General features: G+C 33.4%; 4 protein-coding genes and 1 long non-coding RNA gene across 5 annotated transcripts in view; 2 read left to right on the top strand and 3 right to left on the bottom strand.

Annotated features, from left to right (window-relative positions):
* The window catches only part of LOC129943060 (restin homolog), a 240,161-nt gene that overhangs the window by 1,200 nt on the left and 212,582 nt on the right, over positions 1 to 26,379 (top strand). The window lies entirely within an intron of this gene.
* On the bottom strand, positions 11,914 to 14,957 carry LOC129943062 (kelch-like protein 3). The gene is made up of 2 exons (XM_056052277.1): positions 12,522 to 14,957; positions 11,914 to 12,304 (listed from the first exon to the last, which is right to left on the bottom strand). The coding sequence occupies exon 1, from the start codon at positions 14,810 to 14,812 to the stop codon at positions 13,151 to 13,153; it is 1,662 nt and encodes a 553-aa protein (XP_055908252.1). The 5' UTR covers positions 14,813 to 14,957; the 3' UTR covers positions 11,914 to 12,304; positions 12,522 to 13,150.
* On the top strand, positions 15,603 to 16,418 carry LOC129943065 (putative nuclease HARBI1). Its single transcript, XM_056052280.1, has 2 exons — positions 15,603 to 15,826; positions 15,906 to 16,418. Exons 1-2 carry the CDS (start codon positions 15,723 to 15,725, stop codon positions 16,291 to 16,293), a joined length of 492 nt encoding a protein of 163 aa, XP_055908255.1. The 5' UTR covers positions 15,603 to 15,722; the 3' UTR covers positions 16,294 to 16,418.
* LOC129943063 (kelch-like protein 4) lies at positions 19,702 to 21,562 on the bottom strand. The gene is made up of 2 exons (XM_056052278.1): positions 21,245 to 21,562; positions 19,702 to 21,177 (listed from the first exon to the last, which is right to left on the bottom strand). Exon 2 carries the CDS (start codon positions 21,165 to 21,167, stop codon positions 19,851 to 19,853), a length of 1,317 nt encoding a protein of 438 aa, XP_055908253.1. The 5' UTR covers positions 21,168 to 21,177; positions 21,245 to 21,562; the 3' UTR covers positions 19,702 to 19,850.
* On the bottom strand, positions 23,884 to 24,932 carry LOC129943071 (uncharacterized). Its single transcript, XR_008781157.1, has 2 exons — positions 24,249 to 24,932; positions 23,884 to 24,166 (listed from the first exon to the last, which is right to left on the bottom strand). It is a non-coding gene; the product is annotated as an uncharacterized LOC129943071 (long non-coding RNA).

The following is a 26,379-nucleotide window of genomic DNA, read 5'->3' as shown; positions in this document are numbered from 1 at the left end:
CGTAAACTCCCTCAGAAAACAAATCTTTGTGGAAAATCAGATACAAAATTTCTCAATAAGTGAATATTTTTGGAGGGACACTTCAAGGCGGTTTTTTACTCCATCTCGTTTTAGAACCTAGTGATAAATAAAATCCTAACTGGTCTGGATGCGGGGGCTTCAGAGTGATTTCCTATGCGGATGACGTGTCTTACAAGATGACTTAGACAAACTAATACTTAAAGCTGATTGGTGTGGACTGGGTATTAACCCACACAAAACCGAATGAGTCCTATTTTCGAGGAAATACAAACTTCCATTTGCTGTCGCTCCATATATTAAAGATATCCAATTAAAGTTCTCAGACTAGGCTAAGTACTCGTACCTCGGTCTTATTTTAGACATAAAAACTAAATTGGAAAGAGTAAAAATACCTACTACAGCTCTCTTCTCTTGCAAAAATACTATTGTTAATAAACGGGGCTTACAACTTCGAATCACACATCGGTAATCAGACCGATTCAATGTACGGTGTGGCAGTATGGTGGACTGCTTTAGAAAAATCTATAAACCTGGACAAACTAAGTGGACACCCTACTCTTTCTAACACCTCTTGATATATTTAGCAAACAAAAAGTTGAAAGCTCTGCTATTCGCCTCAAATCTTAGTCCTTGTGGCATTGGTCACTCCGTATTTCTTAAGTATTTATAATAAATTCCAAAGCACACATACTACACCATCCCCAACTGCAATTCGACAGAAATTTCCAGATTTCTCAAAGAAAAATCTGTAAGGATAGGGCATTCCTGGAAAAGCTCTGAACGGCGATAAAAGAAATCTTGAACTAGCTTAAAGAACACGTGATATCAATATTTTCTCAGATAGTCAGACCGCTATCAAATTCTCGACTCTGTCTCTACAAACTCTATAATAGTCAATAATTGTCGATAATCTCTAATGGAGATGGCACAACCGTTTAATATTCACATTTGTTGTGTAACGGGCCATTGAGACATTCCAGTAAAAATTGTAAGGCAAATGACTTTGCCAGGAATGGTTCAGTACCATGCTTGACAAGTGCTGGCATACCTATCGCTACATGTAAACTATTGCTTATGCAAGACGCTATGAAAGAGGCAAACATCAGATGGAATAACATCACCACGTGTCAGATCACAAAAAACATCTGCCCTATATTAGATTTGAAGCGATCAAGGTGTTTGCTATTTCTAAGGAAATCGCATATAAGCTCGATAATCGGTGTTATACCCGGGAACTGTCTAATAGGAAAGCACGGCACGTGGCTAAAAGTATTCTCAAGTGACTTGCAGAAGCTGTTTGGATGAAAAAGAGGAGAAAACAGTTCTTCACCTCCTCCTAAGTGTATCCTACTCCATCACGAACAGCCACTTTAACCTAGCCTATTCCAACGTAACATATTGGGGTTACTTCACTTCTGCTCTCAATGCCTCAAATATACCATCAAAACCCTAAAACTAGGTGGAGCTAACGTTCAAGTATTGGCATGGGATAGGACCTTTTTTTTGTGTAAAAGAAACAATAACTGCCAAATTATGCCGAAAACATATTGGAAATCATCATGTAGACGTAGGCTGAGGAAAATTTGCCTTTTTAAGTTGATCTTCCAACAGGACAATGATTCAAAGCATAGAACAAAACTTCCAAAAGTCTTTTTCCACACCAGTAAAATTGATGTTATGTTTTGGCCCGCACATTCAACGCATTTGAATCAAAACAGTTTATCTATTAAAAGTCAAAGACCTATGGAAAACGATACCGGTCGAGGTCTATCGGAGACTTTTTGAGTATATGCCTCGTAGGCAGCGCCGGATTTAGCTTTTTGGGCCCTAGGCCTGAAGAGTAAATGGTGCCCCCATTGCATACATAATATATTCTCTTATATTGTATGGTTTACTTCATACAATATTAAATACCTACTTTAGAAAACAAATTGCAACGAATTCCATAAAACTAAAAGTAATTTTAATTATAATGGTAGTTACAAGAATATGTATGTATACGACTTTTTTTTACAGATTTTTACTTATTTCTTGAAATATTGTATTTTTAGCAGCTTTGGTCTTTATCATCGAAATCTATTTCGTGAAGCAAATCACTCTGAATACAAAGCAGAGGTAGTGCATCAAGTCTCTCCTGTGTTATCATTGTTCGACAAGGACTTTTGAAGCGTTTTAATGGACTAAATGATCTTTTCGCAAACAATTAGTCACCATCAGACTTAAAAATAAACGTAATACCGTGTCTACTTTCGGAAACGCTCATATAATTTTATGTTCCCACATTATCTTATATAAATTAGCTTGATTACAAAAATTTTAAATTATTGCAATTTTTAAGCATCACATAACGATGGAATTGTATTAACTCGTCAGCAAGTTCTGAATTTAAATCTTCCGCATAATTTGACACCAAACGCTGGGCTTAAAAGTTGACTTTTTCATTGCTTGTAAAAAGAAAATCAAATCGTTCAGAAATTTCTTTATATATTTGACCTCTGGAATCCATTTGTATTCTTAATTTATTGATAATAATATAAAAAGCGGTAATTGTAAACTAATCCTTCGGGCTTAAATCTACATCGGGAGCATTACCATAATTAGTCATTTCGTTTTCGTGTAATCATGTAGATGTCATCGGGTAGAAGTTCCTTAGAGTTCATTTCAATAATGTGGAAATAAGTAAGCATTTTTTCCAGTTGATCGAACAATGATCTACATAAATTCGAGCAAGTCAATATTGTTACGTCATCGCTTTGCAAAACCTTACTGACTTTTCGAAAACTTTGTAAAATAAATTTCCAAATCACAAGGATTAAGGGAATTCTAGTTTATTCATTTTGTGAAGTAGATCACCAGCTTCCCTTCTAGCATCTTCTTTTATTGTATTATCTTCCAAAATCTCAAAGTTTCTAATAATTTATTATATGATTTAATGATGGCGAAAGTAGCTGCAGCATGAGTTTCCCTACGTGTATGTGAAAGTGATTTTATCACATTATCATTTTGAAGAGCAGATTGAAACGATTGCCATCTACAAGTTGATGCAGAAAAAAAAATTGTAAAGCAATTGTACGACAGAAAAAAAATAAACTATGATAGGTCAGCAATCTACAGCACAGCGACCAACAACATTTAAGGAGTGTGATGCACAAGGTACAAAGACTGCATATGGTTTTCAGAAGAATTTGCTGTTGCATCCCTTTATACTGACCGGACATAAATATTTGCAGCATTGTCGTATGTTTGCCCTCTGCATTTCAAAATTGATATGTTATGTTCACTCAGATACTTTAATGCTTGATTAGCAATACAGGATCCAGTATTAGAATGCATCTCCAAAAACGTTAAGAAGCGTTCAATAGACTGGCCATCTTTAACATACCGCATAACAATACTAAATTAATCTACATGAGGCAAATCTGACTTAGAATCTACAGACAAGCTAAAATAACCAGATATATTTAATTGTTTAATGATTTTCTCGCGAACTCAGAGCCATTCGTCCAATCAATCAATTCTTCATATAAAGTTTTAGAAAGATATGAAGTTGCTCCTGAACTAGGATGTCCGAATTTTGAATTGTGGACAAGAAAGCATCAAACTTTGCTATTAATTCAAGAAGACCCATCAAATTACCATTACTTGATGAACCAAATTTGTCTTCAGATCCTCTAAATTCTAGAAAAATGTGCAAATAACAGTCTTCTAAGTACATGTTTCCAGTATGAACATGGCTCTTGCATTTGTTTGTCAAAATCTTTCTTTATTCATCATCATCGCTTTTTTATGGAACCCGATTTTTCATGATTATCTATTAAATACTCATCTATTTAATACTTGTTTTTCCAATCACGATTTATAAAAGTCATTCCTGGCCTACTTGATCAGGAAACAGCTTATAGTCCAGTCATTTTAGCTATTTTAAGCCCCAATCTGCGGAAAAATTCCTAGTGAGCTGAATTTTTGTATACACCTTTATTACGGCATTGTAATGAAGATGTGAAAAATCGACATTGATATCGTGCCGGCTAAAAAAGTTATAAAGGTCAAAAGGTCACGAAAATCAGTTTTTCGCAAATATCTCGCGATCTATTGGTCAGAGGTCAATAAAGGTCATTATAAAAATTGTTTGTCATGAAATTGTCTACAAAAAATGTCTCTTGCATTTTTCTGTAGAATTAACCGTTTTCGGAGTAGAGCACCGAGAACGTTTTTTTTACATGGTTTCCCCCGAAGGCATAATCCATAATATGTAATAAAAGGTTTTTTATTTACGGGCTGTATTTAGCTCACTTAAAAATTATTTCTTGAGTGTAAAAGACGTTATTTTAGTAGAATTGCTCTTAAACAGTTTTCATAATGAGTGATACATGTTTTATATGCAAAGACGTGTTATCGGATGGTGAAGTAGTACAAGTTAGGCGTGGTCTTCAGACATTAAAAAATGCTAGTATCGCTAGAGGTGATGGTAATATTGAATATTTAAATACTGTGACTTTTTTAAATGTTCATAGCAATTGTCGTAAAAATTATACGAACAATTTGAGTATAGCGGCTTTTAAACGACGCCAAGAAGAACCGAGTACATCAATATCTCCACGTAAGAAAAGAATCAGCTCTTTTGATTTCAAAAAATTGTGTTTGTTTTGTGGAGAAGAAGCGAGTGAGGTAATTGAGAAAAAAAAAAGAAAAAAAATACAGACGCGTTATTAGAGAAGTGAGTACTCTTTCATTTAAAGACACAGTATTAAAAGCTGCAGAGGCGCGTGGTGATAAATATGGAAGAAGTGTAAAGGAGCGTGTGAATTTTGAGTATGACTTAGTATCTGTCGAAGCTAAGTATCATGATAAATGTTTCTCAAATTTCTTATTAGTCAGTGGAAAGGGTGACGCAGGCCGTCCATTGGATGAAAATATCAGAATTGCCATGAAAAATGTTTTTTATTACATAGAAAATAATGACGATTGTCAATTCACATTGGCTGAGTTAAAAGATATAATGAAAGATTACGTTCCAGATGATAAAACAATAATACAAAAATTGATTGCTCGATATGGGAATAATATTGTAATTACCACGAAAAGTAAATCATTAACAATTATTTGCTCTCGAGATACTGCAAGTAATATTTTAACAAATGCGTGGTACGAAGAAAAAAAACTAAATCATTGTGATGAACGTCTTCGAATTGAAGAAGCTGCTGCATCAATAATTAAAGAAGATATTCGTTCTGTTACAATTATTCACGACTCATATCCACCACCAAGTCGAATGTTAGATAATATTAATGACGAAATTCCTAACACTCTAACACATTTCTTGCATCAATTAATTGTGAAGAATAAAAAAGGCCAAACAAAAAACATGAAGCAAAAATATACTCGACTGATAGCCTCAACAAATATCCACATTGCAAGAAAAATATTCTGTTTCTACATGCCATGACCGGATGTGATACAACTTCAGCACTTTTTGGAAAAGGAAAGTTAAAAATCATGAAGATGTTTGAAAAAAGACCCGATTTAAACAATTCTGCAGAAATATTCCAACAAGAAAATTGCTCTCGAGATGTCATTGGCAATGCTGGGAAAGATTTTCTACTAGCAATGTACGGTGCTCCAAAATCAGAACTTTCGATCAATAATTACAGATACTGTAGCTTTGCTAAACTAACAAGGCAAAGTACAGCTGTAAAATTTCCATTATTACCACCTACATCTTCAGCAGCTGAACAGCATATTTTTCGAGTGTATTATCAAATGCAAATCTGGCTAGGAAGAGAAATTGATCCAAGACAGTGGGGTTGGGAGTTAACAAATAATATACTGCAGCCAATAACAACTTTATTACCACCATCTACTGAACTCAATCTTCTGTAATTGTACAAAAGGTTGCAGCGGCAAACCTGGATGCAGAAAAATTGGATTAAGATGTTCAAAAGTTTGTGGACATTGCCGTGGACAGTCATGCTTAAACGCAGAGTCAACCAACGATGAAAGTGATGAAGATGTTGATTTAAATACAGGACTCGACGTTTTGTCAGCAACTGTTGATGACACAGAAACTGAAGATATTGACAATGAATGTTAAAAAAAAAGTTATATACTTAAGTTAATTTTTCTGTACTTTGCTGTATTCAAATAAAAAATTATTCACTTGTAAAAAAAAACCCTCTTATTACATATTATGGATTATGCCTACTGGGGAAACCATGTAAAAAAAACGCACCCTGCATTCTACTTCGGAGGTGGTGAGGAAACGAGTGCATCGTTATAATATAGTCGCTTTCTCGGTGCTCTACTCCGAAAACGGTTAATTCTACAGAAAAATGCAAGAGACATTTTTTGTAGACAATTTCATGACAAACAATTTTTATAATGACCTTTATTGACCTCTGACCAATAGATCGCGAGATATTTGCGAAAAACTGATTTTCATGACCTTTTGACCTTTATAACTTTTTTAGCCGGCACGATATCAATGTCGATTTTTCACATCTTCATTACAATGCCGTAATAAAGGTGTATACAAAAATTCAGCTCACTAGGAATTTTTCCGCAGATAAAACCTAAAATGACTGGACTATTACAATAAAAGCATAACAACGCTCCTTTTGAGATGGAAAACAAAATCCATACACCTTGAAATTTTTCGCCATTTGCTTTTTTACCAATATAATAAGCCGATTGGCAAACTCTAATTTTACCTTCTGCGTATGTTTAAATAAAGGACAATTATGATTATTGCATTTGGTAGGTCCAGAGACTATCCAATATTCAATATCATCAGCGGAAAACTTACTTTATAGCGCAGGGTCAGGATTTGTATTTTCATCAGCTTGTTTTATTTCATTCGTTTTAGTTTCCGATTTTCCATTGTTTATCATACTGTCCGATCCAGATGGAACGTCATCTACATTTACAGGAGTACCTTCATTATCGTACCTTACTTGGTATTGACATTATTCTTCTGACTCAAAACCATCACCATTATATTGATCGTCTTCTAGTGGTGTAAAAAAAAATTAAAATATTTAGGTTTTTCGCCAAAGATTCTTGGTTCTTTTTTTGTTGCTCTTTAGCAATATTCCGTTTGCTTGAATATTAAATTTATTTATTTTAAGGTACATATGTGAAAATAATTGAGCGTTTCCGTTTGCTGAATTTGAAGATTTGTGAAAATCTATTATCCATTTTGCTCGTATGAGCAATACCTAAAAATTTAGTTGCTTGTACTTACTTTTGTGGCCTCTTTTTTCGTGATGCCCCAGGCCTGGGCCTGGTTGGCCTAAGGGTAAATCCTGGACTGCTCGTAGGTGTCAAGCTGTTTTGGAGCCAGCTCATAATCCACACCAAACAGTGATTTTTGGAAGCGTTCTTCGTTTTTAAAACAATTCATGGTTACATTATAGAAAAACTAAAGATGTAACAGTGACAGAAAACACTTAACGTGCTTGAGCTGTCAAAAACGAGTGTTACCAAATAGATAATAGCAAAGACCGGCTACATAAACACATTTTAAATAATAAAAACAACATCCTTTTAATGTTCCTCTTTTACATGTGTATTTAGTTTAAATAAATAGTTTTTAAATTGCTCTTAATTGTTCATAGTAAATTACGTTTTTTCGTGATCATAAGACTCGTATAACAACTTCTTTGTGGTCACTTGACATTTACCCACCAATTGCCATTTTAGGACCTCCATTCATTCCAAAGCTCACGTTAAACTCAGGCATTGAAGGTATTGAAGGTATTGAAGGTATTGGAATATTCATTGACGGCATATTCATGCCAGGAACATTCATTCCAGGCATATTTGCATCAGCAAAGTGCGATACTGCTGGTTTGTTGTTAAAATTTTTACGCGGTAAATTGTCATCACCGGTTGTTAATGTTATGTCCTGTAATATGAAGTTTTGACAAATTATTAGAACAACAAAATGAAGAACATGTTTTAAGAAATCTTACCATTAAAAGGACAACACCAATCATTAAAATAATAAACTTATTCATTCTGAATTTGGTCGTTTCTGTATGAATTATGGTGCATAATAGTTTTGGTTGCTTTTATATATCGTATTAAGGTTAACTTTGCTTAAGCAAACACATTATAACCATTAATTTGCATTGTTAATTAAAATAAAAAATAGTTTTATTGTGTGTGGATAAGTAGATAATTGGATCTTATTATGAGATTGAGATTTTACTTTCTGATTGTTTTGATGTTTTATTAAAGGAAGAAAGAATATTTTTTGCAGATTTCCAGATACAATATAAAACTATAAACGTGTTGTTGATTGTTTTAAATTATTCTAAAGCATACAATCCTTTTTTTCTCCAACTTCAGGGTCATTAAGTTAGATTTTTAAGTGATTAAAATATCACGTCCATAAAATCTTTGATTGGATAGCTATAACCAGTAACGGTTAACTATATATGATTAGCAAAGAAACTTAGGGCCATTAGCCCTTGAAAATAAAAGATAAAACAGGGCCCCAGGTCATAGGATAGATTTGTCTAAGGGTCGATATGTTAACAACTTTTTATAAATTCTTCATTAATATTATACAGGGCTATCTATTTTGGGGTTTAAAAAGTAAACGTAAATAAAACACGGTTCTTTTGGTTTTCAAACACTTTTGACACATATAACTTGACGAATGTTGACGAATTTTGGTTTTTAAGTGCCAAAGAGTTTATCTGCATTAACACGGCCAGCGTTTTCAAATCGCATGATCTTAGAAGCCAGTTGACATCGGCACGACGAGAAATTACTCGGCCAGGAAATGTATCTTGCAATAATGCCATATTCGCTCGAGTTGTCTGGCATATGACACCGTCTTGTTGAAACCACATATTCTCCAAGTCGTAAGACCACAACTCTCCGAATTGACGGTGACAGTCCTTCCTTCGTAGTTTTCGAAGAAGTAAGGCCCAATCACATCTCGGCTCTGGACCGTAGAGCGCACCAAACAGTGACTTTTTGTGGATGTAATGGCCTCTCTTCAATAACTTCAGGCTTCTCAGAACTCTAAATACTGAGCTGAACTTTATGGATGTAGGTGTAGATCCAAATGCAAATTACGCCATAATGTGCCGTGAGGCAGTCCTAATTCCTGAGAACCCGACTAATCGAAACATTTGGGTCTTCGGCAACACTTTCACCTACATCAGCGATATTTTCAGTGGTATACGAGAGAAACGGTGATGCACAGGCCTTCCAATATTTGTAACCAATCCAGTCTCTTCAAATTTGTTCACAATTTTGCCAATTGCTTGCGTAGTTGAACGACTATGTGAACCATAATCTCTTCTTAAAGCATGATATGTGCGGCTGTGGCAGAATCGCCATTTTTGAAGTAGGCTTTTAGAATTTGTATGCGTTGCGCTATAGTTAAGCGAAAATTAGCTAAACAACTTAGTTTGACAGATGTCGAATTCCATGCCTTTACTTTTAAAACCGCAAATGGATAAACCATTATTAAAACCCTTAATATAAAATGAAGCTCGCTGCTTCAATAACCTCTACCTTGAGTTCATCGTACAAAAACTACCAAAAACATTTTTGTCTTTAAAACATTCCTCAGACAAGCTACATTATATGTCTTTGTACGATTTGTACTTTGTATCATAAAGAAATATTACTTATTTCTTTTTCAGTTTAACAATAAACCAATAACAATAAAAATTGAATTTGCTCAGAAAATAAATAAACCAAAAAGGGTAAAAAAGTTTAGTTTTCAGTTTAATGCCATAATAATAAAGTTGTCTTAATTGGAAGCAGGTTTCAATAACCATGATCATGACATAAGAAGACTTGACAAAATGGTTAAGGAGATTTCTCTTAGATAACTTTCCAATAAAGTTGCCTTAATTGAAAAGCAACTAGAAAATTGCTTTACTTTCAAGTCCTCTGAATCTACACATTGCCTGACTATGAATTTCGGAAATTGTCAGATTTGGCTGTTTATGCTAACTGTCACTTTTTTAATTTTTCATTTTCATATTATGTAATTAATCTTCTGTGCTGACGCAAAATATAACAAGAAACTATTGTAGGAAATCTTTCTCGAGTGATTAGACAACATCTGAGCTATTTTGAATAATTGTCTTACTATTAAGTGTGTAAAATAATATCATTCAAATATCCGACTTAACTTAACAATACAAAAACCTAAAAACTTTGCATCAATTTTCGCGTACCTTCACACATTTACAGAAGTTCTTGGATAAATTTGGACTCCTTTTTTGACATCAAAGCTGTTTTAGATCAGCTGATATTCTTTTGCACGTACAATTCAAACAAAAAGCATCCGTGTATCCCATTCGTCTTTTATTGAACGCAGCCACTTAAGATGACATCTAAATGTCAAAAGTGTGAAATATCAACGCTACCAACTTGAACCTACGAAACGGCTGCATTCAATCTCGTGTTGGATAGGGTTTCTTGGATAGGTGGATTTTTAGATACCTTGTTGTACGAGTTTGATAGCTGAATTGAGATAGCTGTTATCTTCATGGTCTATTATGTACAGAACATCCTCAAATACAATTCAACTAACATTTTGTATCTTTATGTTTACCAACAAATACAAAAGGCTGAAATAATTTTCAAGTTTCTTGAAATTCAACCATGTTATGAATCAGCTGTTCTGTCAGATACCTACATAACCTAGAAATTCTTGGATACCTTTAAATTCCTTTTTTACCATATTTGCTGTTTTTTTCTAGTAACTTCTTAAGGAGTCTTATGCTGCCTGTATTAAGCATAGTACCCGTGGCATGATGGTTAGTGTGTTGGACTGTCATGCTAGAGGTCTTGGGTTCGATCCCTGCTTATGCCACCTAAAGTTTTTTCACGGGTACAGCCTCTTGCGAGGAATTGACAAATTCTCCAAGAGTAATTCTTGTCATGAAAAGTGCTTTCTCAAATTTGCCGCTAGGATTCGGCTTAAAACTGTAGGTCCCTTCCATCCCTGGCAACAGTACTCGCACACAGGAATGGTTGAGAGTTGTCAGCCACTAGGCCCTAGTTCTCAACAAGACTGTTCCGCCTCCCAATTTAATTTTTTTTTTATTAAGCATTGAAAACTAGTGTCAACATTGCCGAACTATTCAAGCATCAGGCGATGACTTTGTAGGGAGCATGCACCAACTCATCTGCAGAATATGGTCGGAAGAAATCATGCCCGATCCATCCAGATAGGTCCTTATCAGAGTGGCTTTAGACCAGGAAAGTCCACTATCGACCAAATATTCACACTACGGCAGATCTTGGAAAAAACACAGGAGTTTCAAATGGATACCCACCATCGCTTTATCGATTTTAAAGCCGCGTAAGACAGCATCCATAGAGAAGAACTCTACAGAGCAATGTCTAGTTTTGGCATCCCTGTCAAACTTATCCGTTTGTGCAGAATGACGATGGAGAATGCACGCTGCTCTATAAGGGTCGGAAAAGATCTCACCGATGCATTTGATGTCAAAAAAAGTTTACGACAAGGTGATGCACTGTCATGCGACTTCTTTAATATCGTTCTGGAAAGAATTGTGCAAAACTCAACCTTCAACACAAGAGGCACAATCTTCCAAAGGTCCATCCAACTGCTCGGATACGCAGCTGATATTGACATAATTGGGAGATCAAAGCATGATGCCAGTGGAGCGTTTTTATGCATTGCGACGGAAGCGAAGAAGATGGATTTAGTGATCAATGGGGGCAAGACTAACAATATGCTGTCATCAAAAAAGTTCATGTAGAAACATGTTATTTCGAACTAAACTAAAAAACTAAAAATAACCCCACTGAACATGTTTAATTGTCGTCCGCTGAAAATGGTTCCGTAGCTGAGAACCGAAATGCATACCTATTGAATAAAAAGTATTAAAATTTAAAAACAACAACAGGTTTTGCCTTTTTATTACGATTTTTACGGTCAATAAGGAACAACCTTTTTTTAAATAATTAATAAGTATAAAATCAAGACAACATTTTTTTTTAATTTAACTAAAATTTGTGTCAATTAATGTTTAAATTTTTAATTATTTTCTTCTTTATTCTCTTCTTTAGTATTTTCATTCGGTTTTTGTCCATTTTTGTTTCTCCTAAATGGCATTTTTGAGCCTAACTCATGTTTATTACTCGTATTTCCTTCCGTTTCATTTCTATTTCCCTTATTGAATGGCCTTAAATTTGCAGTTTGAGAAAATAATGACGAAAATCCAGGATGATGATTTTTAACAATAGATCCACCGTGTCCTTCATCGGCCTTAACCATGCTCTGTAAAGAAAACGTTGGTTTTCGTTTCCAAAATGCATTTAGTGGTCGAACTTTACAAGGTGGCACAAAAATGTTATCATTATCGAGTTTACATATGATTACTTACAAACATCAAATTAGAATCGACATTGTATGCCATAATTTCTCCAATTTAAGCATCTTCAAAAATAGGCTATTAATACTTTTGCATCACCTTGTAGATTATTTTTATACTTACCATCATCAGGACAAATCCAAAAACAAAAACTGTTAAAATAATTAACTTATTCATATTCATTTCTCAGGATTGTTAATAGGTATCTCGAATTTGAACTTCAATGATAACACAATATTACACAAAAGACATTTTATACCTTTTTTAAAAATAATGCAACACAAGAAATGTTTTGTTTATTTATAATTAGTTGCCTCATTTAAATTGATAATAATCTTATTAAACCTATTAGACTTTTTATCAAGCTTTTATTGAAACAAATACATAACTTTCAATTTGTATTGTTCTCTATATTTAATTATTTTAATCGAGTGTTGTTTACAAACAAAGGAAAAAAAACTATAGATATTGTTATTAAATCCAAATGGAATGTTAGATTACAGAAGGGTTCTTTTTTATTAATAAAATATAGAGATAAAATTAAAAAGAAATTTTATTAAAATAGCTGACCCATCCGGCTTCGTTTAGGTAGAAATAGTTCAAGTTTGGAAAACATTATTTCAGTGCGTCTTGTGAGTATATGGTTAAATATACCCTTAACAGTTCCATATTTTATAACAATTTCATTTGAATCGATTACAAATTTGAATTTTTGCAGACCTTGAATATTGTACTTTTAAGATTATATTTGTTTAATTTAATTCAATAAGAGCATATTCGTTTAAATAATTATATTCGATCATTTGAGCCAAAGTTCTCCACTCGTTTGAGTTCGGATTGTATTCTTGGACCAAATTAAGATAAGTGCCTGTTTCATCGCGACCACCACAAGTTATCAAACGATTGTTCCATGATATGCAATGTGGATCAGCTAATGCTATTTTCATTTGTGCCCTCTGAGTCCAAACACAACTTAAAGTATCAAAGCTGTGAACGCTTTTAAAATAAACATCTTTTCCGTACCTCGTGTCGCCGTATTGGGCTCCTCCGATTTTGTATAGATCTCCAGCAACCTCTGTAAATCCAAATGCTGACTTAGGTAAATCTGCAATGGGATTCGATGTCCATTCATTTGTGCTAGGATTAAGCGATTCCATGGTGGTTGATCTATCGCCAACAACATACAACTTATCATTGGCTACAGCAACTTTGGGCGAGGAAAATATTGTATTCATAGGAGCGACGTCGTACCATTTTTCAGTAGAGAAGTTATATTTCTCGACAACTCGTTTCCAAGGTGATAAATACTTCTGGCCACCGACGACGTACAATTCATTATTCAACACAGCCAATCCATAGCCACGACGCTGAATATGCATTCCGGGCAAGGTTGTGACTGCTTGCGTTCGAAGGTCGAGGCATGTTAGAGGTTTCTCGAGCCAAGACAAAATAAGCTTATTCTGGAGGGCAACAATCTTATCAAATCGAAATGGCAGTTTCGGAATGAATTCAAAAGACCAAATATTCAATTCTGCATCATAAGTCTGTATACCTCCGCCACCAACTAACAATAGTCCATGAGGCTTACTGGGTTTCGAAAATTCCATTGGCTTCATTGCTCGACGGCCATCGGGGGAGGAATGCCATTCAAGCCAAGTGCAGACCGTTTCAAGGTACTCCACCTGATGGGGGAGTTTTGATCTATGTTGCTTGATGAAGTCCAAGCTCAACAGCCAATAACGTACTTTGGAAATCAAGTTGAAGGCCTTTTTTTCTCGATTTTCCTTATCGTAATTGATCCATTTAATGATATTGAAAAAGACTTTCTCCTCCGAAGTCACACACAGGTCTTCGCTCGAAACTATTGCTCCTAATTGATCCTCATCAAGTTTGAGAAAATCACTACAGCTGCAAATTTTTTCAAAATTCGCACTTGCAAAATTTGAGGCTTTTTTAAAGAGTTCAATCAAACCATTTTGATCGGCAAAAATTGTTATGCCCAAACAATTTTTCACATCCAATTTCTCAGCCATAAATTCATAGCATTCATTGGTTAATGGTTGGATTTGGAAAAAGTTGGCCGCTCTCAAAATTTCTTCAATTGTTTCATTGTTAAGCTTAATTTGCCCAGTGTACAAAAACTTCAATATCGGTTTCAATATATTTCCGTTAAACTCATGGATTTTAACTTCATTGGCTAGTGCCTCTTTCAGACCACTTGCAAACATTGTCATAAAATAATCACTAAAAGCCGATAAGACACATTTGTGGGCATGAAATATAACATCGTCAGAAGCTATTATGGAAATGTCGGAAAATGTTTTGTTCTCACTGAACGAGAAAAGTTTTTCACTTAATTCCGATGCAAATTTGTTAGATTTCAAAACTGAAATCGACTTCTGTTGATTTTCCATTTTGGATAATCTACCTTCAAAAAGAGAGAAATAAATGGATTAATCTTTTTAGTACTTATTCAATATAACATACAAATATTGCGGTTCAATACTTTTTGAATTAGCTTGGTTAAAAATCGTCCAATCGAAAGAATACAAATATTCACAATATTAATTGTGTCTTGTTTTATTTAAATCGCGATTTAAAAACTTTTTCGAACAACCAAATTCTGCTCAACTCGGTCTTTGGAGTGTTTCACCTTGATTACTATCAAAACTCAACTTTCTTAGGCTTTTCAATCTTCTTTTTCCCTTTTCAATTTATATTTTTAAATATGTACCTGTCAAAAATGTATTTCCATAGCCTACCTGAAAATTTCGAGAATAAATTCAGGTAGCTTTTGCAAAGAACCCTCGTTAGTGGAATCCTCTGCAATTAATCATGCTTATTTTGAGATTCGAACGAAACGTTGATTCGAGTGACTAGATTTATTCGTTCGAATGAATTTTGTTAATTTTGAGATTCGAATGAAAAATATTCATTGCAGAAAATGAACCGAAATGAACAGTATTTTGGAGATCAGCTGTTCTAAATGATTTGACATTTTGATTTGATTTAGTGTGACCACACTACATTTTTATTTTCGAAGAGACTTATTTTTAATTCAGAGTTTGTCACAGATTAACAGTTTCTGAATTGAAAAATAAAGTAAAGTTAATAAAGTGATAAAGAAAAACATTCAAGACATGAAATTAAACATTTTTTTAACTAACGTAACCATTTTGGTTTGAATTTTCATGTTGTGTTTATACCGTTTAATATGTTTTGTATAATCGTCACACATGGTCACACTTTCAATTGAAATGAAAACAATCAAAGTTTATAAACTTCAAATCGATGTAGTTTTTCTTATTTTCGAGAAAGTAAACAATGGCAGTAGTTTTGTTGCTTAATTCTAATGGCGAAGAACGAGATCATGTTCTTAGAAGAAGGATTATGGACGCATCAAATCCGTTTGAGTTGGACGATTTAAAGTAAGTACCTATAAAATTGATGTGAAATTTTTCTATTGCAAAAATAAATCCTTTTGACTAAATTGATTTTGTTTTGTAGATTTGTAAGGAACTTTCGCCTCAATAAACGGGCATTTAAATATGTCTTGGATGAGCTTTCCATCGAGATACAGGGGGGAACTTCTTTGTCCATACCGCCCATTTTAATGCTAGCTTCAACCTTGCGCTTTTTTGCCGAAGGAGGCTACCAATTTGGAGTCGGAAAAGATGCGACACTTAAGATGTCCCAATCATCGGTATCCAAGTGCATAAAAATTGTTTTAAATAAACTGGAAGTCAAACTTGGCACAAAATGGATTAACTTTAAATTAAACCACGAGGAAAAGGAAGAAATGAGACTACATTTCTTCGAAAAATTTGGCTTTCCGGGAGTAATAGGATGCGTTGATGGAACGCACATTGCCATCAAATCTCCTGCATTGGAATGATATTGAAAAAGACTTTCTCCTCCGAAGTCACACACAGGTCTTCGCTCGAAACTATTGCTCCTAATTGATCCTCATCAAGTTTGAGAAAATCACTACAGCTGCAGATTTTTTCAAAATTCGCACTTGCAAAATTTGAGGCTTTTTTAAAGAGTTCAATCAAACCATTTTGATCGGCAAAAATTGTTATGCCCAAACAATTTTTCACATCCAATTTCTCAGCCATAAATTCATAGCATTCATTGGTTAATGGTTGGATTTGGAAAAAGTTGGCCGCTCTCAAAATTTCTTCAATTGTTTCATTGTTAAACTTAATTTGCCCAGTGTACAAAAACTTCAATATCGGTTTCAATATATTTCCGTTAAACTCATGGATTTTAACTTCATTGGCTAGTGCCTCTTTCAGACCGCTTGCAAACATTGTCATAAAATAATCACTAAAAGCCGATAAGACACATTTGTGGGCATGAAATATAACATCGTCAGAAGCTATTATGGAAATGTCGGAAAATGTTTTGTTCTCACTGAACGAGAAAAGTTTTTCACTTAATTCCGATGCAAATTTGTTAGATTTCAAAACTGAAATCGACTTCTGTTGATTTTCCATTTTGGATAATCTACCTTCAAAAAGAGAGAAATAAATGGATTAATCTTTTTAGTACTTATTCAATATAACATACAATTATTGCGGTTCAATACTTTTTGGATTAGCCTGGTTAAAAATCGTCCAATCGAAAGAATACAAATATTCGCAATATTAATTATGTCTTGTTTTATTTAGATCGCGATTTAAAAACTTTTTCGAATAACCAAATTCTGCTCAACTCGGTCTTTAGAGTGTTTCACCTTAATTACTATCAAAACTCAACTTTCTCAGGCTTTTCAATCTTCTTTTTCCCTTTTCAATTTATATTTTTAAATACCTGTCGAAAATGTATTTCGATAGCCTACCTGAAAATTTCGAGAATAAATTCAGGTAGCTTTTGCAAAGAACCCTCATTAGTGGAATCCTCTGCAATTAATATTTAATTAAAATTCAATAATGCATTTTTATGCAACAGTTTGAAGTGCAAACTCAGCCTTAGACATTAAAATTGAGGCTTTAATTTAAATTAGAAAAATTTACTTACCCTTTGAATTTTCCCTATGAGTATTTTCACCAACATTTTTCTTTAGTCTTGGAAAACAAACAACATAAATTCGAATAAAGATTTAAGAAAAGTACAAATCTTTCAATTTTTGCTTATCTCAAGAATAACTGATCGGGTTTTCTTTTCATTTAGTGATAGATAATTTATTGAAGAAAACTATGGGCTAACATCGCTCTAAGACTCATACAAGCGGATTACTAAGTAGGAAAGTTTCAAAATCGGGGAAACCTTGCGTGCTAAAATAATTTATGAGAGAATTGTTCATCTTTAATAGTTCTTAAAAAAAGTCCGCGACAGCATACTTTTATCTTTTAAAGTTCGGTCAGTAAAACCTTTTTTGTGCTAACCAAAATGTGTTATAAAATAAATTACACGAGTAACCCCGCGAGGTGCAGCTAGTCCTGTTATTCATCATATACGTATATATATCAATATGACAGTTAACCTTTTGACATAAAGTGGGCTTGACTTGATAGTAAGGCAGAATTTTCATGACTTAGCTTCCAGCCATCTTTTCATTAAAGTTGTCTTAAATGGAACTCAAGTTTTTGACTGCTGACCAATCAGATACTAGAAACTTGCCTTAGCTTTAAGTCCCTTATGTCTTTTGAATCTGCTCAATACTAAAATTTTACAAAATACACAAGTTCACGCAATGTTAAGGACTTCATTTGCAGTCAACTGCATTTTTTAACATTAATTTTAACCAAGCGAACTATTTATTTTTTTAAGTGTCAAGCATTTCAAACTTAAAAGCTTTTTTCACACACCTCTACTATTAGTTCATAATACGAAAACTTACAAACATATTATGTCTACAAAACACTCCTCAGGCAAGCTACAAACCCATAACAATTCGTATTTTGTATTTTAAGGCCAATGTTACAAAGAAACCTATAACACAAAAAATAAAATGGAATTGTGAAGAAAATAAATAAATCATAGAGTAATAAAGTTCAGCGTCCAGTTAAGTGAAAAAACATGATCAACTGTCACTTTGACATAGTTCGGGAGATTCTTCTAGACTAAATTTCCAGTCAAATTCCCAATCAGGTACTAGAAACTGCCCACTGTTTTCTATTACAGAATGGACCGGTAACGCCAACATAAGGGACTTCATTTGCTGTCAACTTCATTCTTGGAACGTGCACTTTAACCAAGGCAACTAGTTAGTTTATCAAGTTTCATAAAATAAAAATTCAGAACTTTTTTATTTACAAACCTCTACTTTAAGTTCATAGTACAAAAGCTTACTAACTTGCTTAACGTGGCATTACAGTCCGTTGAGGACTTGACTTGATAGTTAGGCGAATTTTTCTTGATTAACTTTTCAGTGAATTTTTCAATAAAGTTGCCTTAATTGAAAGACAATGGGCAGGTTATAAGGGACTTCATATGCAGTCAACTTCATTTCACAAAGGCACCTAGTCAAATTTTCAAGTGTCATGCATTTTAAATTCAGAACTTTACTTCGCAAACCTCTACTTAAAATTCATAGTATAAAAAGTACCAACAAAATTATTGTCTACAAAACACTCCTCAGGCAAAGCTACAAGTCCATCACGATTTGAATTTTTTATTGTAAAGAAAAATTAGTTATTTCTTTTCAAATTTTTAAGGAAACCTTTTACAGAAAGCATTAAATGATGTTTTGAAGAAAATAAATGAATCATAGAGTAATAAAGTTCAGCTTTTAGTTAAATGAAAAAACAGAATCAACTGTCATTTTGAAAAAAAAGTGAACTTGACTTAAAAGTTAGGTAGAATTTTCTTGACTAACTTTCCATTAAAGTTGCCTTAATGGGAATGTAATTTTTGATTTTGGCAGCTGGCCCACATTTTTGGCAGCTGCCCGATGATTCTGTCAAATAATTCTGGAGTTGGAACAATTAATTTACTACCTCCGAAACATGTTTAGAGACTACTAAAATGGACAAACAAATTTAAAAATAACGTTATTCAGTTTGTTCTTTCAACTTCAACACATCACAACAAATAAGAAAAGAGAAATAAATTCTAAAATCAGAAACGTTAAAAAATACTGTACTTTAGGATTCTATATGAAGTTTATATTAAATTTATTAATTTCAAAATATGTACTGGAAATTAAAAATTCTCTATAAAACAATGCTGTAAAAATAAAACCCTGTAAAAATTATTATACTTAACCTCAAAGTTACTTTTCTCAGAATTCTGTATCCCTAAAAATTACATTTTTCAATATTTTTGTTTGAAATGTTCTACACAAAAAGACCCAAAACTCGCGAACATGTATTTTAATTTAAAATTAGATAAAATGTTAAACAAAATACATTAAAAAGTCATACATTACAAAATAATGAAATAGACTTTGGACCAACAGAACTTTGAAAACCATTACAGAATTAGGAAAGCACATAGTTTATATCTTTAGTTTCTACGGAAACTTGTCGACGTCCATACACTTCTCATAGAATCAAAGCATTCCATAGTTAGGGATTCATCACCCACTACGTACACCTGATTGTTACAAGCAGTTGCTTTTGGTGACACAAGTATGTTATTCATTGGAGTTACATCCTCCCAAATATGTCTATTTAAATTAAACCGTTCAACAACATTTTGCCATTCATATTTGTCGTTATAGCCACCGACGACATATATGCATTTTTCAAGTACTGCCAATGCATAACCTTTACGTGGTACTTTCATTGGAGGTAAAAGCTTTATTTCCCGGTTGTAAAGATTAAAACTTGCAAGGCAATGACCTTCGCACGAAAAAACAATTTCATGGTCCACGCCAATGATGTCATAGAACTGATGTGGTAGTTTCGAAGCCTCCTCGCGAGTCCAAATGTTTGAGTTAAATGAGTTAGGATTCATATTGTTTCGCCGGTCAACAAAAGTGATTCCACCTGCTTTTGGTCGTTTAATGGTTACTCCTCTCATATCATTTCGATTTTTGGAAGATAGGTGATATTCAAGCCAAGTACAGACCAATTCCATATACTCTAGTTGATATGGAAGCTTTGATCTATGCTCTTTGATAAAGTCCGCATTTAATTGCTTAAATCGGATTTTGGAAATCAAGTTGAAAGAAGTTTTCTCACGGTTCGGTTTGTCGTAATTGATCCATTTGATGAGGTTTAAAAAAACTGCTTCTTCTGTGGTCACACAAAGATCTGCACTCGAAACTATGTTAAGCAATGTATTATTATTCAACTTTAGAAAACCTTTATATTTAGCTACATTTTCAAAGTGTTCACTTGCGAACTTTGAAGCTTTCTCAAATAGCTCAGTCATGTCATGTTGAATAGCAAAATTGGCTATGCTTAAGCAGTTTTCAGCATTCATATTATTTTCCATGAAGCGTTTACATTTAACTATTAGGGGATGAATTTGAAAGAAGAGCGCCCATCTGAACATTTCCTCCATTGTGTCGTTTTCAAGTTTAATTTGTCCAGTGTACATAAAAGTCAACAAGAGTTTGAAAATGTTTCCATTTACTTTGTGGATTTTAACCGAACTGGCTTTTGCCTCCTTAAGGCTACCTGTAAACATCACCATGAAGTAATCACTGAATGCCGAAAGGACACATTTGTGAGCATGGAATTGCACGTTATCGGAAGAAATTATACAAATATCGGAAAATGTTTTGTCCTCAGCGAATGAAAGGAGTTTTGCTCCAAGTTGTAACGGATAGTTCTTAGGTGCAAAGTTTGGTGTTGAAGATGTTTGGTCTTGCATTATAAGGGCACTAAATTTATTGTTGGAAGAGAGTTAGAATTATTATTAATATTGTTTTTTGTTTTGCATATATTTACCTTTTTGGTATTTTGATGAAAAGTGAAAATAGAGAATTTGCCGAAAAGTGGAATTTATAATCCGGGGATTTCCTGAAGTCGTTACAATCTTCAATCTAGAAGCTCGATGCGTCACCGAATTAAAGTTTAGTCTTCGTTAAACGAAAAGCTCCATTCAACAAATGAAAGGAACTTTTAATAAGTGGATACGATAACCGATAACCGTGGAAGCAGTGAAGAGAGAATGAGGGTACCTTAAAGACGTTGACGATAAGTTTTGTAATGGATCTTTAGACATTGCAAGTGCAAAACAAAAACTAAACATAATAATGAAATACAAAATGCAATTATTGCAGAAAATGCGATAAAAACTGAAATTTTGTGTGATAGTATAAGACATAATATTTATCTTGATTGGATGTACATGTAATGAATAACATACAGCTATAGGCTGCAGCTGATCGTTGACAACAAGTAGTGACAGCAACAACTTAACATGAATGCGTTTCTGGTTGTAGCAAAATAAATATTTGAAAAGAATAACTACATATTGTTATTATAGAATATACTATCAGTCTTATTTATAAACGCTGTATAGAGCCTACATACAATTATGTAAACTCTATAATCTCTTAAACTTATGCAAGGTTGCATAGTACCATAATAAGTTAAACGCATTTTGAGGCCTACATAAGGAAATTATTGTTATTATTATTTCCTAAATATAGTTTTGATTTCTCTACATTTTCAAATTAAAAAGAAAACAATAATGCCTCTCCAGTTTAGCTCGTGAGCCGAAGAAACGAAGAATTTAAAAAATATAGATTTTCGAAAGAGAATATCATAAAAAAAATTGGAATTATTTTGTTATATTTTAGTTGTTATGACAACAAGCTGATTTTATAGACATTTTGGTATTTTTTTTGATATAAGCATTGTATAACTAAAATTTATAGCAGAATTTTGTATAAATAGGAATTTTCGCAACGTTACATAGAGCCTACATAAATCCTTATTTACTGTATAACTATTCATCTGTTTAGCGAATTCTATTAAATAAGACTGTATATGTAGATGGACTGCTGAAGTGATAGGAAACATATCTTTTCACGCGGATTTTTTTATTTTATAGTTATGTGAAAATAAATAATAATTATAGCAATTTTAAAGCGACAAAACATTTATTTCTAATTTAAATGAATTTTTAAAGTTCACTTTAAAAAAAAAATCACCCAAAATTGGTTGATTTTGACATTTCTTCCCTGTTTTTTATTCAGTGTTGCCATACTTGATTTTTTTGGATTTCTTTGATTTTACACTCATAGTCCAAAAAGTGTCCGTGCAGCAGCTTTCCTTTTGTTGATTCTGAGATAAGATTTTTATTATAACAATGTATTAAAAAAAGTGTTTTCAAAATGACAATCACACTTTTCAAATTTTGGTAAAGGTAGGAACTAACTTTCATTTAATGCTACCAAAACTAATTTATTTATTTATTAATTCAAGAAAACACTAAAATAGGCTGCTGCACGGAGACTTTTTAGACTATATAACATCTTTTAAATTTATAGAACTTAAAACAACCAAAGCAAAGAATAGGTAACTGGGGGAAATATAAACCCGATGAGTTATGAAACCCGCTTCACCCAAAATTAAAAATCGCAAAGGCTCAAATATCCGACGAGCAGGAATCTACGCAGTTCGAAAACATTGATAGTAATGCTATTATCAAAACAAACATTTCTGTATGAAAATAATTTCAAAAACAATTCCCTAGTTCCCCTACACACGAGAACGAAAGTAAATGGTTTGGAAGGCTCAGACCGGTTGCTCCAAAATTGCCCAGCTCTAAAATTGCGAAGCAGTATTCGCAGCTATCTGCAATAAGAATTGAGTGTTTTTGTTTCAATACGAGATCCAAAACGAGTAAGTTATTCAACAATTTACATCAAAGGACATAACCTTATAAATTTCATAAGTGCAACTTAAGGACTTTCGGCTCTTCTTTTCCTTCCCCACAAAATAAAATTCACTTAGTTACGAACTTTTAGTTTCGTGCAAACCATTGAATAGGCCCAACTATACTAGGCATAAGCTAGCATATGCGCGCATAAGTAAACGTGCGAATACAAAGAATCTCAATAGGAATGAATATAATGGAGTCTACCTCCGTTTCGTTCAATTTTTCTCAGTTTCGTTAACTTAAGCACACTTAAGCAAGAGCGATCCCAGTCGCTCGCCGCATAAGTAAAATCTGACATGTAGATACGTGAACAAAATTGCATTATGGCTATGCAGTAATTTCGCAAACTTAAGTGAATTTTCGTTGGGTTTTTGACATAAGCTTATGTTTGCTTATGCCTATTATAGTTGTGCCTATAGACTTATATCAGAAAACGGACCTCATTCGCTTTTAAATCTCGAAACAAAATTTTCAATAATGACAAACAATGAAAATTAAAATTTTACGAAATCTACTTGAAAAAAAACTTAAAATTTGAATTCAACTTAATTGTATTAAGCTTTTGCTTAAAATAATGGTCTAATGTGTTAAAAAAAGTAAAAGCTGTACTCATAGCTTAAACTTGTCCCTTAGTTTTTATCGAACTTTGTTTGATATAAATTTCGTCATTTTACTTTTCACCATAATAAAATTACCATTTAAAATGCTTAAGGACTTTATTTCAAAACATTTAACTTTAACTTACAAAATGTTTTTTTTCTTTAATTTTTTTTCATTTTCTTTTCAATTTGTTCTTTTGTTACATTTGGAAAAGCCAAACCTTGTGTCATTGGCTTATTATGAGGCTTATTATCTAAAGCACGCCCTAAATTCATTATGTTATTTCTAATGATTGCACCATGAAGTCTTGCAAGTGAAGGTTTTGGCATTCCCATTGGTGGAGGCATAGGAGGTGAAGGATTTTGAGCAACAACAGAGTTCTTTTGATAAAAAATAAAAATTTGCATATATTTAAAAATTACAATTTTTCTAAAAAATATTTAAAAAAAAATATTAATTTACCATTACGAAGATCAAACTGACAAATAGGCCTGCAAAAATTATAAGCTTGTTCATTTTGATCCTTTACTTAGATTCTTTGTATTCGTGATTATACAATAAACCTCAATTGTTGATCATGGCTTATTTATACTAGTTTATAATCCGATTGCTTACTATTTAATTCCTTTTGTTATATTATTTACTTTATTATTTAGTCTGTTGACGTGATGATGGATCTTGCACAAAAAACACCCTATTGTTTTATTAAAAAGATCGTTATCGGTAGACAATTGAAAAGAAAAAAACAACAGCTTTACTTTACATGATTTTAAATTAATGACCATTTAACTTTATGAATGTTATCTATTTTTATTAACCTTTAATTAATTATAAAATGAATAAAATTCATGCATATAGTTAGTTCCTTGAATAACAATTTAATAAATTGAAAATGATATTTTAAAATCAGATTAAACTGGTTCTAGGTGACTGATTTTGATGTCTAAGCCTTTCTTGACGTTTAGATTTTTTTTAAAAATATAATTATAAGTTGTCCAATAATATTCTTTTTGTATTCCTTTACAACTTTCCAAGTTTCTTGCTTTCAAAGATTGAGGATAAGATAATGGATACGCTTAGATTCTTAACTTAAAACGTCTACTGAAGTGTCAACTTGTTACACTGACAGTTGTTAAAATTCTATGACACAACAAAATGATAGAAATCCCACGAAAAAGTTGTTCATATAATAAGATATGACTGCGTCAATTTCGCCTTTAAACCCATAAAGTCATGAATGGAATAAAATGATGACATTTCAAATGAGTCGCTTAAAGAAAAGTTCATTTTTGACGTTTTAATCATATTTGCAAGCAAGTAATTTGTGAAAAAGGTTCATTTCAGATCATCATCGTTTGTTAATTCGCCATTAATAAGCTGTTATAAATAAAGTGATGTCTTTTCATGTTTTACGTTTTTCATCGGGTGAAGCCAGATGAAGCATAGAATGCAAAATTAAATTTGTTACAGTCCTTTTATAAATTGTATTGTCGAGCCTTGTCAAATCGCTGATCTTGGAGGTCAATCCACTAGTCCGTAACGTATGAAACTATTTGATTGCCAAACGGAAACAGTATACTTAACATCGCTTACAAATTTTGTATCTGCCGTAATATGCGAACTTCTAAAGCCCATTGTCAGAAACTTAATAAAACCTTATGAATGCAGTTTTAGGCGAGGAAAGTTCATAGTCGATCAAATATTCACGTTACGGCAGATGCTGAAAAAACCTACGAACATCAAATCGACACCCACCATCTTTTCATCAATTTCAAGGCTGCATATGACAGCATCTACAGGGACTAGCTGTATAGAGCCATGTCTAGTTTTGACATCCCTGCCAAACTCGTCCGTTTGTGCAGGATGACCATGGAGAATTCACGCTGCTCCATAAAGGTTGGAAACAACTTTACAGAATCTTGTTATGTAGAAAAAGGCTTTAGACAAGGCGATGCGCTGTCATGCGATTTCTTTAACATCGTTCTTGAAAGAATAGTGCAGAGTTCCCACGTCAATACTAAAAGCACTATCTTTCAAAAGTCTGTCCAATAACTAGTAGATTCTGATGACTTTGACATCATCGGAAGAATTTAGCGTGATGTCAATGGAACTTTTGCGAGTATTGAGGCAGAACCATCAAAAATGGGTTTAATGGGGGCAAAATAAAGTACATGCTGTCATCAAGAAAGGACCTACAATACCGAAGTCTCGGTCAAAACGTCACCATCAACAGATGTAACTTTGAGGTAGCTAAGGACTTTGTCTACCTAAGCTCCGCAATGAACACAAAAAGCAACACCAGCGCTAAGATCATACGAAGAATTATTCTTGCTTACTCTTGTTTCTTTGGACTTAGAAAGCAATTGAGTAGTAAAGCACTCTTTCCAGCAACTAAAGTGACGCTATATAGCACCCATTCCCGTCCTGCTATACGATGCAGAAGCATGGACTATGACAAAAGCGGATTAAAGCACCTTGGGTCTTGTAGATAGAAAAGTATGCGGGCTGTACAGCGACTTAGACTTAGTCAAAAAGTCCAACAACTAAAATGGCTGGGTCACCTAGAGCGCATGGAAAGCAATGCTCCGCCCCG

Source organism: Eupeodes corollae, chromosome 1 (genome assembly GCF_945859685.1).
Source record: "Eupeodes corollae chromosome 1, idEupCoro1.1, whole genome shotgun sequence".
NCBI lineage: Eukaryota > Metazoa > Arthropoda > Insecta > Diptera > Syrphidae > Eupeodes > Eupeodes corollae.
This window is presented reverse-complemented; position numbering and strand designations above follow the sequence as displayed.